At 47.0% G+C, this 16488-nt stretch overlaps 1 protein-coding gene across 6 annotated transcripts in view; it reads right to left on the reverse strand.

The window, feature by feature from the left end:
• Positions 1–263: 263 nt before the first annotated feature.
• Positions 264–16488, reverse strand: part of cpne1 (copine I) — a 102405-nt gene continuing 86180 nt past the window's right edge. For 5 of the 6 annotated variants that reach the window (XM_068000167.1, XM_068000172.1, XM_068000168.1 and 2 more), the window contains exons 9-16: positions 14804–14890; positions 13949–14008; positions 12293–12426; positions 12129–12183; positions 9719–9770; positions 7054–7187; positions 5543–5779; positions 264–4155 (exon numbers count right to left, since the gene is read on the reverse strand). In XM_068000167.1, the coding sequence (XP_067856268.1) occupies positions 4042–4155; positions 5543–5779; positions 7054–7187; positions 9719–9770; positions 12129–12183; positions 12293–12426; positions 13949–14008; positions 14804–14890 (873 nt within the window). In that variant the 3' untranslated portion in view covers positions 264–4041. The remainder of the gene's footprint in view (positions 4156–5542; positions 5780–7053; positions 7188–9718; positions 9771–12128; positions 12184–12292; positions 12427–13948; positions 14009–14803; positions 14891–16488) is intronic. The other variant, XM_068000171.1, reaches the window with a different exon arrangement.

A 16488-nucleotide genomic window follows, 5' to 3' on the forward strand; every position in this document is an offset into this window, starting at 1 on the left:
ACTAAATATTGGCCAGGTAAAGGCTCGATGTGGAACGCAGGGGATGTGAGGACTCCTTACGGGAGTGATCAGTGACACTGAACCAGAGCAGAATATCTGGCACAAAACCCAGAACTGCAACAACCAGGTTTCCTGGGTCTGTAAGAAACAAGAGCTCGAAGTCAGTGAGCCAATGCATTGTAATTCCTACCAATTATGGACCAGTAAATAGTGTACAAATTCTCTGCCCTAACTTCATTCTCCAATGATTAACACACACAGTGTGAGATTTATAATTATTTATTCAAAACCCATCATAAAAGTAAAAACAGTTACATTTAAACAGATAACTGGTCATGTTCTACTAAAGATGACTTGCTTTGATAGTTTGGACAAATTGTAAATTCCCATGTACGTTTGGTTCAATGAGACTTTCTGGTTCAGTCTGTCTGGAAAAAGGTAAAGAAAGAAAGAGGGGAGAAAGAAAGAGGGAGAAGGGAGAAAGAAAGGGGAAGAGGAAAGGGAAGGCTAACAACTTGGTAACCATATGTGTGAAATAATCCTAACCTCCAGGACCCCAATCCCCAAATAAATTGAGAGATCCAAGACCAAAAAGAGGGAGACAGATCACATTTAACATATGGAGCCCGTTTGGAATTTCATGAATGAATTTTTAAGGGCAAAATAGGCGACATTTTTAACTGAAACAGAGCGAGACTTGGCTGGTTCACAAAGATTCAAAAGGCATGACACTAAAATTGGATGAATGTACATTTGGCACAAATTGCAGGAGCTGGAGAGTTCTGAACACGAGCCCAAGGTTAGTTACACTCCTCAGACTGACTCTGCCATCTTCCTAAATGCAGCACCGGAGGGAGTGTAGAGACCCTGTCACTGTCTGAGTGGTAACAAGGCCTCTACACAGCGCAGGCAGCAGTATAACTCTCACACCGTCATTTCGTGTTTCTTCGGTTAGAATTAGAATGGAGCAGCAGTTGGATTTGGTGCGCAGGGCAAGGACGCACTTGGGATTTCAGCAGGTGCTGGGGGTTTTGGACCAAAGTACTTTGCTGCTGATTGAATGGCCAAGATCGATGGTGCATGAACCCCCAACAGGAGAAGCAGAAAGGGTTAGGAGATTTGTGAACCATGAAACACTGACACGCTAATCAGGGCAGGAAGTGCAAGAGTTTAAATGTTAATCACCACCAACATCCCAATTATAAACTAGACACCGCTGATAATTAACTAAATATTTGGCTGGATATTTAAAAGCTGAGATTCCAGATTCTCAGCCATTTGATGGATCTTTAACTGTGCTCAGTTAATTACTGATAGAAAATAGTCATAAAGGTCACAAAAAACAAAGTAATTCAGACTTGGCCACATTAATATCTCTGGGATGTGTCTAATGTTCCACTTTAAATCATTACTGCATTATATTTGTGATTTAAACTAAGTGCAGAAAAATGTAATTAAAAAATACAATTTGTGGATTGCTTAATCTGTAAAGCCAGAGCCCCACTTTCAAAATGTATAACTAACATGGAGCTAAAACAGAGTTTTGTTACAGTCAGACTTGTGGGCATTGCTTCACCTTGTGAACATACTCTAGTCCCGCAGAGAGCCAACAGCAAACCAGACAGGGAGCAGCGAACAGGAGAGGGGTCTCAGTATGGGATATATATACACAAGGAGTTCCAGTGTTTGAACCCACAGAACATTAGTTCTTTAGCGAACGCTCTTTGTTTTGAGCTTTGGGAGTTTTTGTTCGTTTAGTGTTGTTTTTTTGTTCCGTTCCTCCCTCCCCTCAGACTGGCAACAGAGGTCAAGGTTCAACTCCAGCGCTCTGTACAGCTTCCGACACCCTCGGGGAAAGAGTGAACTTGCGATGTAATCACCGTGAGGTTACTGGCACTTAATCTGCAGACTGTCGCCAGGAAATGTCCCGGTATATCAGGGGCAGCAATTCAACCATGATGTGTTCACTGTGCAGTTTTGTAAATACGGTACTGGACTTATGTAATTCATTAATGTAACACTGTGTTTTGGTGGGAGGGTGGGTGGGGAGAGAGCGGGGAGTGAAGGGAGCTGTGGCTGACTGCAAACTTAATTAGCTCAATCGCAGGTTCAACTGATGCAAGGTGCCATAAACTGATCCTTCCAACAGAAAGATGGAGCTGTTGGAATAGGCCCAGCCACTCCAGGGTAAGCAATGTATATCGACAAGCTCTTCAACGGACGGCTAAACTCATCCCGTGGGCAATCTAATGGGAAACAATCAAAATATTCAACCAGAACAGGGGGAATTTCATTCACAAATCGGGATCACATCCCGTCACATTATATCTCTGCTTCCCCCCTCCCACAGTTCCTTAGTAGAAAATGACCTTTTTGCATTTTACTGTTGCATAAAGTATAAAAACACAGCTATGTATTCATAGTTAAAGTATTGATAGACAATTCAAGGAAAAAAAAAAGTTAATCACTTTTGTCTCCTCAAATTTCTTAACCCTTAATCTGTCAACATACACACTTAACGGTGCCTGCTGGCTTAGGGGTTAGAAAGTACATTGAAACAGAAAGTGCAGCGGAAATCAATTAAAAAAGAGCCCAGTGTGAATGGTCAAGGGTCCAGAAACATTCAACTGGAAAAAATTAAATCCAAGTTTAAAAAGTAAGATGAGAGATGGCAGCATCTCAGTACAATCATTCACTGTGCAGAGCAAGTAACACAGTGTTCTAAAGCCGACTGCCATCGCTAGCGATCTGATTACAATGCATATATATATTTTTTTAAGTATCATACGTTAAGTGCATGCAGCATGGGCGAATAAAGCTATGGGAGTCAGGTGTGCAAGGCAGCAGAGGATCCATTGGGCAGCGAGAGTCAATTCTGTGCACTATTTCTACTCAGTGATACCGGGCGACTGACTAGAATTAAATTCAATTCTTGCCTGGTCAACTGCAGCACTACTTTCCTATTTCAATTCCCTTCGGTCCCACTTTTCTCGGATAAATGTCGCTGTGGACTGCAAGATTCAGTGTTAAACCCACTCCGAGCCTCATTTGCCCCCTCTCCACCTTCCCACCCCACTGTAATCAGAGCCAGCAGCAGCTGCTGGGATCAGCCCTCTCCCCTCCGATCGAGATTGGAGACGTTCGGTTCTGGTCTTGTTGAGGGCAAGGACCATAAAGTAATCAGCTCGTGTGTACTTTGCTTTAGAGTGTTGTGACAGTGTTCTCATTTTAAAAGTGTTCTAACAGATTCGCAATGGTGTGAACAGCAAATGGCGAGCAATCCGGGGTCTCTCTCCCAACAGGAGACACAGCTTCCAATTGCTTGCTGCCGGCACAGCTCAGTCTGGGTTAACCTCTATCGATTTGAGAGTCTGGAAATGGAGTTGAGTCAGTGCACTGTCCAGACTCAGCCGAGTCGGGTGCTGTGAATCCAGACACGGACCCCATGTGGACAGACCATGGAAATCACCTGCAACCCAGGTGCAAAGTGAAGGTGCAGTTTGAATCCCAGCTCACCTGCCCGGGTAATGGAACAGCTGCAGCTAAAAGCCAGGCAACACGCTGATATTATCTAAACCAAACCCCTTTGGAATCCAGGACTATATTCAGACAGACATGGTCATAATCTGATCGGAGGCTCCCATTCTTCAAACAGCTGCGACCGAGAACTCACCCAACGTTTAATCCCCAAAGACTGGTCAGTAAAAGATTATGACTGCACTTCTGTTTGGGAGTAGGTTAACTGGTTCAAGATTGCCCTGTTTTCTACCTGTGCTGTCATATGGTAGCACTGCCACCCCTCGCGAGTCTTCCCAGGACAGTCTCATAGCAGACCATGAGCGTTTCAAGTGTGTGTGTGTGTGTGTAGGTGTGGCGGTGTTGCCGGCGTGTGGTCGGGAGAGAAGCTGTCCCTTATCTGTGCAATTCTGCATTACGGAATCATCAGTACCCTCATCACAGTCAGTAGGAGGGAGGGGGGTGCGGGTGCAGACAGGTGAAGGGGTGAGTGTTATACCGAAAGCAGTGCACCTACTCGTCTCTCTACTGGGTGGGGTTCGGGGGATTCACCGGAGGCAGGTTTCTCATCTTGAAGTAGGACACTAACTGCTTAGGAACCTCAGCCAGAACAGTCTGAGCCAGAGCTTCCTTTGGTGCCTGAGAAAGAAAGGAAATAAAATCTGAGTTGCCATCAATTGAAAGAAATACTTGCATTTAAACAGCACCATATCAAATCCCCCAAAACACAGGCAATGAATGATTGTAAAGTTCAGTGATGCGTTATACGGGTGAAGAAGGAAGTTATATTACACAGGCAACAAATGGAGAAACTGTTCCCACCTGTGGGCGAGCCCGGAACAAGGGGACATAATTATAAGATAGCCACTAACAGACCAAATAAAGAATTTAGCAGAGATTTCTTTGCACAGAGAGTGGCGAGAATGTGGAACTCGCTGCCACACGGAGAGGCTGAAGCAGATTAGCACTGATGCGTTTAAGGGGAGGCTTGACGCATACTTTAGGGAGAAGGGAGCAGAGGCATACGGGGACAGGGTGGGACGAGGTGATTAGAGTGGCAGGAGGCTCGTGTGGAGTATAAACACCAGCACAGGCCAGTTGGGCCGAATAGCCTGTTTCTGTGCTGAAGATTCCACGCACAGTCCCCACCGCGTAGAGCGTGCTAACGCAATTTGACCGTTATATGTGGTGGACAGTAAATCCATCTGAATGAACCAAGACATTGTAGCAGAGGTTGAGCTGATTTCACGTTAAACATATCAGCTGATTGAAGTCTCCATCAGGCTTTTGATTCTGGGAGTCAATTGAAATTTTCAAGACTGAGATTGATAGATTTTTTGTTAGGAACATCAGTAACAGGATTAGGCAATTCAGCCTCTCGAGCCTGGTCAGCCATTCAATCTAACTGAATGGCGGAACAGGCTCGAGGGGCTGAATGGCCTCATCCTGTTGCTTTGTTAGAAGGCAGGGAATCACAGATAAGCCCAATTTTGACCTAATCTGACATCCACTCAAGTTCATTCTTAAACTATGTTCCCGGACTGTGATTAGCCCCAGCTGATTTCCCCCTCCTTATCCCTGCGAGAATAACCAGGGAAAGCCAATACGGGCCTGTAATGGCAACAGTGCCAACCCACCCACAGACAGAGTCACAGTCATGGACTCAACACAAGTGCAATCAGTGAAAAGAACAAACTTGCATTTCTATAGCGCCTTTCACGACCTCAGGATGTCCCAAAGTGCTTCACAGCCAATGAAGTACTTTTAAGTGTAGTCACTGTTGTAATGTAGGAAACGCAGCAGCCGATTTGTGCACAGCAAGATCCCACAAACAGCAATGAGATAAATGACCAGATACTCTGTTTTAGCGATGTTGGCTGAGGGATAAATATTGGCCCAGGACACCGGGGAGACCAGAATTGATCACAATACTCCAAGTGTGGTCTAACCAAGGTTCTATACAAGTTTAACGTAACTTCTCTGCTTTTCAATTTTCAAACCGGTGCCTCCAGTCTGTCGTACTTACATTCTGAAAGTGCCTGAAAGGGACAAACTGCACAATGTCCCGGGCAACCTGTTCTCCGGCCAGTGACTTCAGGACCCCGTCATCGCCATCGAGAAACTCCATGGCCTTGAAATCCGCGTTACCGACACCCACGATGATGATGGACATGGGCAACTTAGAGGCTTCAACAATTGCATTCCTGGTCTGGTCCAAATCAGTTATCTCCCCGTCGGTGATAATCAACAGAACGTAGTATTGCTGAAGGGGGAGAAGAGAAAAAAGAAAAAAATGTAAGCACAGACCCGGGATCGTTTCCCCAGGGGGTGGGATTCTTGTGGGGGATACAGTTTCGCAGGTGCGGACCACCCTCCAATCGCTCAATCAAAGTAGTTGTTCACCACCAGTGAGTGTCGTCGGGCTGATCAACTGTGGAGGGAATCACCCAATCCTGCCCAACATCCCCAGGCATGAACCTTCCAGCGGATAGCACTGAGGATAACTGCACCACCTCATACCCTGGCTGAGATCAGCTAACTCAGCACATACTAGGAATGAACCTGGGTCCTGCTGGTCTGTCCTCATCGGGCAGTGGACGCACCCGATCCATTAATCGAACCACAGATCCCCCCCTTACCTAAAACTGAACCAATCTGATCAGAGATGCACTGCAGCAACTCGCCAAGGCTTCTTTGACAGCACCTCCCAAACCCATGACCTCAACAGCCTAGAAGGACGAGGGCAGCAGGTGCATGGGAACACCACCACCTCCAAATCGCTCAGCCTATTGTGGGACTGGAGTCACACGGAGACCACACCAGGTGAGGACAGCAGATCCCCTTTCCCTAAAAGGACATTAGTGAACTAGTTGAGTTTTTACAACAATCCGGCAGCTTCATGGTCACTTTTCCTGGTGGCAGCCCACACATGACCAGATTTATTGAATTCAATTTCACAACTTGCCCACGATGGGATTCAAACTCACGACCTCTAGTCCAGGACCACAATCACTGCACTACCGGACCCCGTAACAGCTACCGGACCCCGTAACAGCTACCGGACCCCGTAACAGCTACCGGACCCCGTAACGGAAGATTGGACTGCAGAAATATCTACAAGACTTTCCCTCAACAAAAAAAAATCACACGCTTTGGACGGTGGCACCAGCTGTCTGGGACGGACGTTCCCTCAATATTCCAGCCTCTGCTCCTTAGCAGGTTCACACCTCTCTCTGATTGACAGCATGGCCAAGCTTGGCTAGCGGAGGTGCTCCACACCCACTGTGGTACGTATCCTCCACAACGAGCACAGGTCCCCCCAGCTCACCCACCACCCCACACCCCCCTCACACTCGAGCTGGGGGTCCCCAGGACTGACCCCACTTGCAGCTCACAGGCAGCTGAGTGTCCCATCACTCCGATTAACACAGAGTGAAGCAGTGGACCCAGGCTGAGCGGACTGAGGTTACTTGCTGAACAGACCTGGTTTCCTCCCCACCACACACCTGCCGGTTTGTGCCGCAGGTCGATACTCACCGCTGCCGTCGGTGCCTGAGCCGATGCCGCAGCGAATCGGGACACGTGGGTTATAATGGGTGAGAAGTTGGTCGGTCCATAGAGTCTGACGTTGACGATTGCATTACGGTACGCGTCAATAATCCCCTGCACCCCTGTCAACAGAAAGCATCATTAAACCGGCCTGAAATTAATGCAATGGCATCGCATGATACACAAGGTCATGTTCACAAGCAAACAGATGCCAGATCAAACAGACATTAGGGTCAAAACTCAACTTCAACTAAAGACCTGAATGTCCCTGTGCCCCTCAATGAATCGTTACTTTACTTCCCGTTGCGAGGATCCGGGGCGATTCTTGGTTTATTCCGTGAGAAGCGGATTCTGCGGACCAGTGATCTCCGCTCTGCCGCACTCCTCACACCGTCCTTACAGTCAACTCCCAGTCAGTGCCCCAGCAGGCAAATCCCAAGGTAAATGGGGTGGTGCCTCCTTCTTCTTTCCTACATCAGCTCTGGGCACCGGCCAGATGCCCAAATGGCCATTTTTTGTAATGCGAGCCCAGACAGTCGGTATTAGCGGGCTCTTCAACATTGCAGGCATCACAGTCAAGCCCAATCCCGTTCTCACCTGATGCTCATCTACACAGACTTTCCAGCAGGGAGTCACTGGATCGCAATCAGGATCAGGAACCCTGGCTCATTTTTTTTTCCTGTCTCCTAGTGTAGCACTCCAACAGACATCGGGTTAATCAACACAGAGCATGGATCGAACCCGAGACCATCTGGTAAGTGTAGGTCAGCACCTCGCCAGGAGGCACAGGCACCTACTGGATTAACAGTGAATTCAGAGTTATCCCGTAACCCCAGGAGAGGGACAATGTACCAAAAACACCAACATCTTAACTCATTGGATCCGAATGGAAAAAATTGGACATTTCATCAGCCGTATGACAGCACCTAACGGAAAGCAAAAATGCTGCAGCTCGTACTGGCTGTGCTCCAATCCTCCAACACCCAGCATAGCCCAGACACACACCGCTCCCCCCATCCAGGTTAGACTTCCCCCGAATTAGGCAGCTTTGGTTTATGGAAAACTAAATTCTATCTGCAGGTTGTGTGTTAATTGTAGGTTTGCTTACAATGGAATTTTAACACCAGCCCCAAGAGTGTGTTGGGAGGGGTGTGGGGGAGGATGCTATCCACTGCGCTGTGGGTCCTTCAGAGTTACGTCTACGGTTTTCAACTGGCTGTGTTAGTGGCGTTACCTGGTGCACGGGAGGAGCAGATATGACTGTGAGGTACGTCCCGGTGGGCAGCAGAACCTTTGCGAGGTGGGAAGTGGGGGCGGGGGGTGCAAGGGGAAGGAAATGGGGGACTGCAAGTACTGGCTACGTTACAGCACCAGTGGTTGGGATGATACGAGACAGACAGACAGAGACACACATACTTGATCTCTCGTACTCTGTTGTGGGGAGTCACCGGAGATCAGGAGGGACAGTCAGTGCCACAGCAACGACATTTACCCAACACCTTCAACGTGGAAAGACGTCCCATGGTGCTTCACAGAGGCGTAAGGAAAATTAGACACTGATTCGAAGGAGGAGAGATTGGGAGCGGGGATCAAAAGCTCCGTCAGAGAGGTGGGTTTTAAGGAGGGACTTAAAAGGAAGAGAGAGGGGCGGAGAAGTTTAGGGAGGGAATTCCAGAGCTTGGGACCAAGACTGCTGAAGGCACGGCCACCAATGGTGGGGCAAAGGGACTGGGTGGGGGGGGGGGGCTGGGGGAGATGGGCAAGAGGCCAATGTCAGAGGAGCGGACAATTCTGGGGTGGGGAATTGTAGGGGTGGATGAGGCTACAGAGATCTCCCCCTGCCCTCGCGATCTCCCCCCCGCCTCCATGATCTCTTCCACCCTCCGAGTCCCCCCCAACCAACCCCCGATCTTTTCGATTGCTGGGGGACTATCTCCAGGAAGGGAGGTCAGGAAGGGATTTAAACACACACATGAGAATTTTAAACTGGAGGCGCTGGGGGACCAGCAGCCAACGTAGGTCAGAAGGCACAGGGGTGAGGGGTGAGAGGTGAATGGAACTTGGTGCAGGATAGAAATGAACTAAAGTTTATGGAGTGCGGGAGGCCGGCCAGGAGAGCATTGGAACGGTCGAGTCCAGAGTTAACAAAGGCATAGATGAGGGTTTTGGCAGCAGATGAGCTGAGGCAGGGACGGCAGTGGGTGATGTTAGAGTTGGAAGTGGGCGATCTTGGGAAGGATGTGGGACCGAAAGCTCAGCTCAGGGTCTAACGGGACGCCGAGGTTGCGAACAGTCTGTCGCATGTTTTAGCGGGCAGCTGAGAGTGGCACTGCCCGAGTTCAATCTGCCCCACCACCAAATAAATGCTACTGGCGGAACAATCCTCGGCACCCAGCAGATACAAAGCTCTCCAGAGTGCAAGTACCAGTTTCCACCGAGGTAAACGGAACTACTTTGCAGCACCTCCACGGAACTCATTCCACCCAGGCTGCTCTGGAGGGAATGAAACCCGAACCAGGCGGGTAAGATTGCCGGGATTAACCAGAAAGTACCCTGAACAGAAAGCACTCGTCCTATGCTGCCCTTCCCTTGTACCACCAATGATCTCACCACACTGAGTCCACCTCAACAGATTGAAGGAGAAGTTTCCTACCTTGGCAATACGGGTTGTTGGGATCAAAATTCAAGGAAAACTCATGGGATACCTGAGAAAAGAAGGAATCAGCATTTAGGCGCTTGGGTTCAAAATCTTCATTACTGAAATTCTCAACTGTTGTTTCCTATTTCACTCCTTCTCTCCAAGACAGCCTCCCATAAGAACATGAGAAATAGGAGCAGGAGTAGGCCATTCGGCCCCTCGAGCCTGCTCCGCCATTCAATCAGATCATGGCTGATCTTCAACCTCAACTCCACTTCCCCCCCCCCCCCCCCGATCCTCACTTCCTCTGATTCCCTTAGTGTCCAAAAATCTATCGATCTCAGTCTTGAATGTACTCAACGACTGAGCACCCACAGCCCTCTGGGGTGGAGAATTCCAAAGATTCACAACCCTGAGAGTGAAGAAATTCCTCCTCATCTCAGTCCTAAATGGCCAACCCCTTATCCGAGACTATGCCCCCGAGTTCTAGACTCTCCAGCCAGGGGAAACATCTCAGACCTGCACTACTCTCCGATTTGGGGCCCCTGCATGGATTACATAAATCTCACTCCTGGATCAATCCCAGAGTAAGGAGGCACCAGTCCGAATGATGCCACAACCAGGTCCCTCCACAAAATGACCCATCAGAGACCAGCAACTCCCAGGTCAGAGCCCGAGTTGTCTGTTGTGAGCCGGCAGCTTCTACTGGAGATTCTAGGGCAGTATGCGATGCCCAGCTTTAGAACGATAGTCACGTTTCACAACAACATTCACAAGTTTCACAGGTTTCGAAACCTCAATGCTTCACAGCTACCTTCACCAGAGAAGCTCCATATTGTGAAGATTGCAAAAAGGAGAGCAGACTGTAAGAATCAGGAAGTGGTGGTTTGGCAATGCCAAGATTGGGTTTTAAAAGCCAGTAGACTGTAGGAGCAAGGGAAGACCAAGCAAGTTTTAAGGTTATGTGTTAAGAGTAGAAGACAATGCAGCAAGTCTTGATTTCAACACAGTGAAGTTGCAGGAACAACATGTGGGTCTGTATATTTGAGCTGCAGAAAATCTGTAGTACAAACGGCAGGGGATACTTGATTAATGCATTCTGCAAACAACCGTTATCAGTCATAAGCAGAATATGAATCTTCGATGAAATAACGGAGAGGGTTGATGAGGGTAGTGTGATTGATGTTGTGTATATGGACTTTCAAAAGGTGTTTATAAAGTGCCACATAATAGACTTGTTAACAAAATTGAAGCCCATGGGATTAAAGGGGCAGTGACAGCGTGGATACAAAATTGGCTGAGGGACAGAAAGCAGAGAGTAATAGTGAACAATTGTTCTTCAGACTGGAGGGAAGTATAGAGTGGTGTTCCCCAGGGGTCAGTATTAGGACCACTGCTCTTTTTGATCTATATTAATGACCTGGACTTGGGTATAGAGGTTGCAGATGATACAAAACTCAGAAATGCAATAAACAACGTGGAGGATAGTAACAGACTTCAGGAGGACATAGACTGGTGAAATGGCAGACGCTTGGCAGATGAAATTTAATAGAGAAGTGTGAAGTGATGCATTTTGGGAGAAAGAACAAGGAGAGGCAAAATAAACTAAATGGAACGATTTTAAAGGGGGAGCAGGAACAGAGAGACATGGGGGTTCATATACACAAACCTTTGAAGGTGGCAGGACAAGTTGATAAAGCTGTTAAAAAGCATATGGAATCCTTGGCTTTATTAATAGAGGCTTAGCAAGGAAGTTATGCTAAACCTTTATAAATCACTGGCTAGGCCCAGCCGGAGTATTGTGTTCAATTCTGGGCACCGCACTTTAGGAAGGATGTCAAGGCCTTAGAGAGGGTGCAGAAGAGATTTACTAGAATGGTGCCAGGGATGAGGGACTTCAGTTATGTGGAGAGTCTGGAGAAGCTGGGGTTGTTTTCCTTAGAGCAGAGAAGGTTAAAGGGAGATTTAATAGAGGTGTTCAAAATCATGGTTTTGATAAAGTAAATAAGGAGAAACTGTTTCTAGTGGCAGGAGAGTCGGTAACCAGAGGACACAGATTTAAGGTAATTGGCAAAAGAACCGGGGGGAGATGAGATGAGGAGAATTAATTTTTTTTACGCAGTGAGTTGTGATGATCTGGAATGCGCTGCCTGAAAGGGCGGTGGAAGCAGATTCAATAATAACTTTCAAAAAGGAATCGGATAAATACTTGAAGGGCTGTGGGGAAAGAGCAGGGGAGTGGGATTAATTGGATAGCTCTTTCAAAGAGCTGGCCCAGGCACGATGGGCCGAATGGCCTCCTTCTGTGCTGCATCATTCCATGTTATGGGGAAAGGTCATACAGCACCCGTAGCACTGCATGCAAAGAGTAGGACACAGTGACCAATGCATCAGAACTCACAAACTAAGTCAGTGCTTCACTTACCTGCCAGTTGGGAGGGACCTGAGCACCAAATCCAAATGCAGGAAACAGCTTATCTCTGTGGGGACAGGGAGAACAAAATGCACTCAATTTGTTGGTCATTTCATTAGTTCACTAACCAGAAGTGCTTTGAAAACAAATGATGGAAGAGAACGAGGAAATCTTACGTATCGTAATCCTGCACCACCAGCCCAACAGACCAGATGGCAGTCAGGTACTCGTTCACTCCATTCGGGCTGATGTAATGGAGGGAGTTTGGTGAACGAGGATCTCCGTTGGATCCAGTGAAGTCTATGCCAACCTGCCAGAGGGGGAATCGTTAAGAACGTTTAACAAAAAGGGACAAAACAAAAATCTGCAAACTGCAAATCCTTAAAAAATCTGAAGCCCGTGCACACATCCCATTTACAAAACAGTGAGTTCCTCTTGTCGACTTTTGCTATTATCAATTCCTATGTTCACATTTATAATGGGGACTGCCTATGTAAACTTGTCACACTATAATTATATCCTCCGCCAGTGGTGGCGCTGTAGTACCTCAGTTTTGCATCTCCCAACTCCCCTGCTCCAACCAACTTGCCTTCTCTGCTTCCCAAATTTCCCTAAGATTTGCTATTTAACTATAAATATAAAATCAAATTATTATATAAAAGCAAGGACCAATGTAAAAATGGGGACTGAATTATACCTGGTTCATTTATGGCCCACCCTCTAACCCTACATCGCCTGACGATGGCCCTAGTGTTTGACTCCCCATGACCAAGAGATTGACTTATCCGAAATAAAAGAAAATGCCACAAACACACAGGTCAAGCAGTTTCATCGAACATGATGCCTCATCAGAAGTCACCGGTTCCCTGATAAGAGGCGGCCGAGTTGATATGTTTGACATCTTGCTCTTCAGATGCTGTCTGACCGGTCGATTCAGGCTCAGCCAGCGCTTTTCACAAGAAGCACACACAAAAAAAATCCGGGCCGTGAAGAAGCCGCTTGTCCCATTGAGCTCGTCCCTCTAGTACCCCAACCTGCCCAGCCCGACAACCAACGTGCTCCTGCACACTGTACCACACTCACTTTATCCGACACCATATTCTACGAATGTAATATATGTCAACAGGTTGCAATCAAAGAACTGCAATAAAAAGTTCCTCTGTCCCCCAATATCAACCTCCTTTAAACCAGTATGATTGATTTTTTAATTCATTCTTGGGATGTGGGCCTCACTGCCAAGGTTGGCATTTATTGCCCATCCCTGGTCACTCTGAGAAGATGGTGGTGGGCCAACTGAGTGGTTTGCTGGGCCACTTCAGAGGGCAGTTAAGAGTCAACCACGTTGGTGTGGGGACTGGAGTCACATATAGGCCCAGACCGGGTAAGGACGGCAGGTTTCCTTCCCTAAAGGGCATTAGTGAACCAGTTGGGTTTTTAAGACAATCCGACAGCTTCATGGTCACTTTTACTGAGACCAGATTTTTTAAACTGAACTCTTCATCTCAAACTGCCAGGGTGGGATTTGAACTCCAGTTCTCTGGATAACAACCACCATAACATCGTAGCTCTTTAAGGATTCCAATTTCTGCTCAGGCCCATGCAGAATTTAAATATTGGAATATGAAAGACACCAGCACGTGGACAGTAACAACTGATGCACAAAAACCAGAACATTTTTCAATCTCAAACCCTCTACGGCCCGTGACGTGGTAGGTTATAGCTACATCGTACAATTGCACGCAGCGCGACAGAGGTTGGAGGGGGGGGGCACATCCCCAACACTCCCCCGGTGGGTTCATGAATTTGTTCAAATACCATTGAAATTTACTCACAGTGAAATTGATCTGACATCCTCCCATAACGTAATCGAGGAAAGAATATTCAGTTTCTATCTGTAAAAATAAATAAGATGGAATCAGTAACAACTTGTGAAGGTTTGTCTGATGATAAAGGGATTGAATAGGGTCGGTACAGAGAAACTATTCCCTCTGGTGGGGGAATCTAGAACAAGAGGACATAATCTTAAAATTAGAGCTACACAGTTCAGGGGTGAAATCAGGAAGCTCTTTTTCACACAAAGGGGAGTGGAAATCTGGAACTCTCTCCCCAAAAGGCTGTGGATGTTGGGGGTCAATTGACATTTTCAAGGCTGAGATCGATAGATTTTTGTTGGGTGAGGGTATCGAGAGAAATGGAGCAAAGGCGGGTAAATAGAGTTGAGGTACAGATCAGCCATGATCTAAATGAATAACAGAAAGGGAAAGGGATCGAGGGGCTGAATGGCCTCCTCCTGCTCCTATGCCAGCGTAGCTAGACACTGAGGAGCAATAGATCATCACCTTTTTAAAGAGAAAATCCGGGCAGTAGGGGTTGTTTGAAGTACCAACATGCGGTATTGTGGAGCAGCGGAATACAGACACAATCCCACATCATAGTCAGTCATCGATCTCCAAACACTCCAGGGTCCCGAGATTTCCCTCACCAAAGGGAAAAAGATGAGATTAGCAGGACTGTGGTGCTATTTTCATCCAAAGCTACCTTGTGATCTCAGAATACTTCACCACTGTTACCTTTTCCTTTAACGTGCACTGCGGGACCCCGCCCTTGAGGCTGAACCAGATGTAATTAAACTATCACACGCATACAGACCGAGCTCTCCCAGGTAACTTGATAAAGGATTTACACACCTTACAAGATCGGACACGAATAATGCCGGAATTCTTGTAGCTTTTCTTCTTTTTCTTCTTCTCCGGGTGAATGAATTCAAATTCAACCTTCAGGAGAAAAACACACCGATCAGGGAAACAGAACAACTCAGCGTTACTGCGTATTTAAATCCTTCCCTCCAGGCCTGAACCTCTCTTTCATATCTGGGGTAGCTCTCCAGTCACCTCTCCTACTCCTGGACCAGATACTGAAATAAAAGCTGCCCGTCTGATTCCTCACCCACCTCTAGCCGCCAATCTCTCCCTCTGTAGCAATCCTTCTGGTGTCTACCCTTTGAACTTTCCCCTCATTCCTCCTAAACTCCAAATACAGTTACCTCTCTTGAATTAAAGACCAATCACAATGACTCTCACTCAAACTTTTCCTGGATCTCAGAACTGTGGAACTCTTCATCTCCCTCAATCTACAGGTTTTGAAAACCCAAAGCTTGGTGTCACCCACCACACGAGCGGACGTACAATATGATTCCCCCACCAAATTCCGTCCAATAGAATAAACCCATGACCCTCATATAAGACGAGCGCCAACAATACAAAGTTTCTATTTACCCAAATTCTTGTTGACTGCTGCGCATAAATACTCCCCTCCACCTCCCCCCTCCCCTGTTCTTTCTCATTTCATTCTAATCAGCTCTGCTCCACGAGTGCTGTGGTACATAAACAGCAACTCTCCTTCCCCTCTTGAATCCCACGGCTGACTGGATTTTCACCCATTTTCAAATCAGCAGCGCAATACTTTTCTGAAATCGGAAGGGAAAGTTGCCATTTCGATATCACAGCAATGGAGCAACAGTTAGCAGGAAGGTGCTTTGCTCCGCATGGTGATATTTCAAATTCCCTGATTTAAAATCTGCAGCTGCAGTCTGGAAACCAAAGACGACCAGCAGGCTAGATCTGATATGTGTATTAGACAATCTCTTAACCCAAAACAGGGATAGTAAGATCTTATACGCAAGATCAGTAAATACGGTAATCACTACTTCCTCATTTCCCTGCTCTGTGGCCCTTCATCCTCATAGTAGGTACAGCACAGGACGAAGCCGTTCAGCCCATCGTGCCTGCACTTTGAAAGAGCTATCCAATTAGTCCCACTCCGCTGCTCTTTTCCCTTGGCTCTAATTTTTTTCCCTTCAAGTATTTATCTAATTCCCTTTTGAAAGTTATTTATTATTGAATCTGCTTCCACCGCCCTGTCAGGCAGTGCATTCCAGATCATAACAACTCGCTGCGTAAAAAAAATGTTTCCTCATGTCGCCTCTGGCTCTTTTGTCGATCACCTTAAATCTGTGTCCTCTGGTTACTGACCCTTCTGCTACTGGAAACAGTTTCTCCTTATTTACTCTGTCAAAACCCTTCATGATTTTGAACACCTCTATCAAATCTCCCCTCAACCTTCTCTGTTCTAAAGAGAACAACCCCAGCTTCTCCAGTCTCTCCACATAACTGAAGTCCCTCATCCCTGGCACCATTCTATTAAATCTCTTCTGCACTCTCTCTAAGGCCTTGACATCTTTCCTAAAATGTGGTGCCCAGAACTGGACACAATACTCCAGCTGAGGCCTAACCAGTGTTTTATAAAGGTTTAGCATAACTTCCTTGCTTTTGTACTCTGTGCCTCTATTTATAAAGCCCAGGATCCCATATGC

The sequence above is a fragment of the Heptranchias perlo genome, chromosome 19 (assembly GCF_035084215.1).
Source record: "Heptranchias perlo isolate sHepPer1 chromosome 19, sHepPer1.hap1, whole genome shotgun sequence".
NCBI lineage: Eukaryota > Metazoa > Chordata > Chondrichthyes > Hexanchiformes > Hexanchidae > Heptranchias > Heptranchias perlo.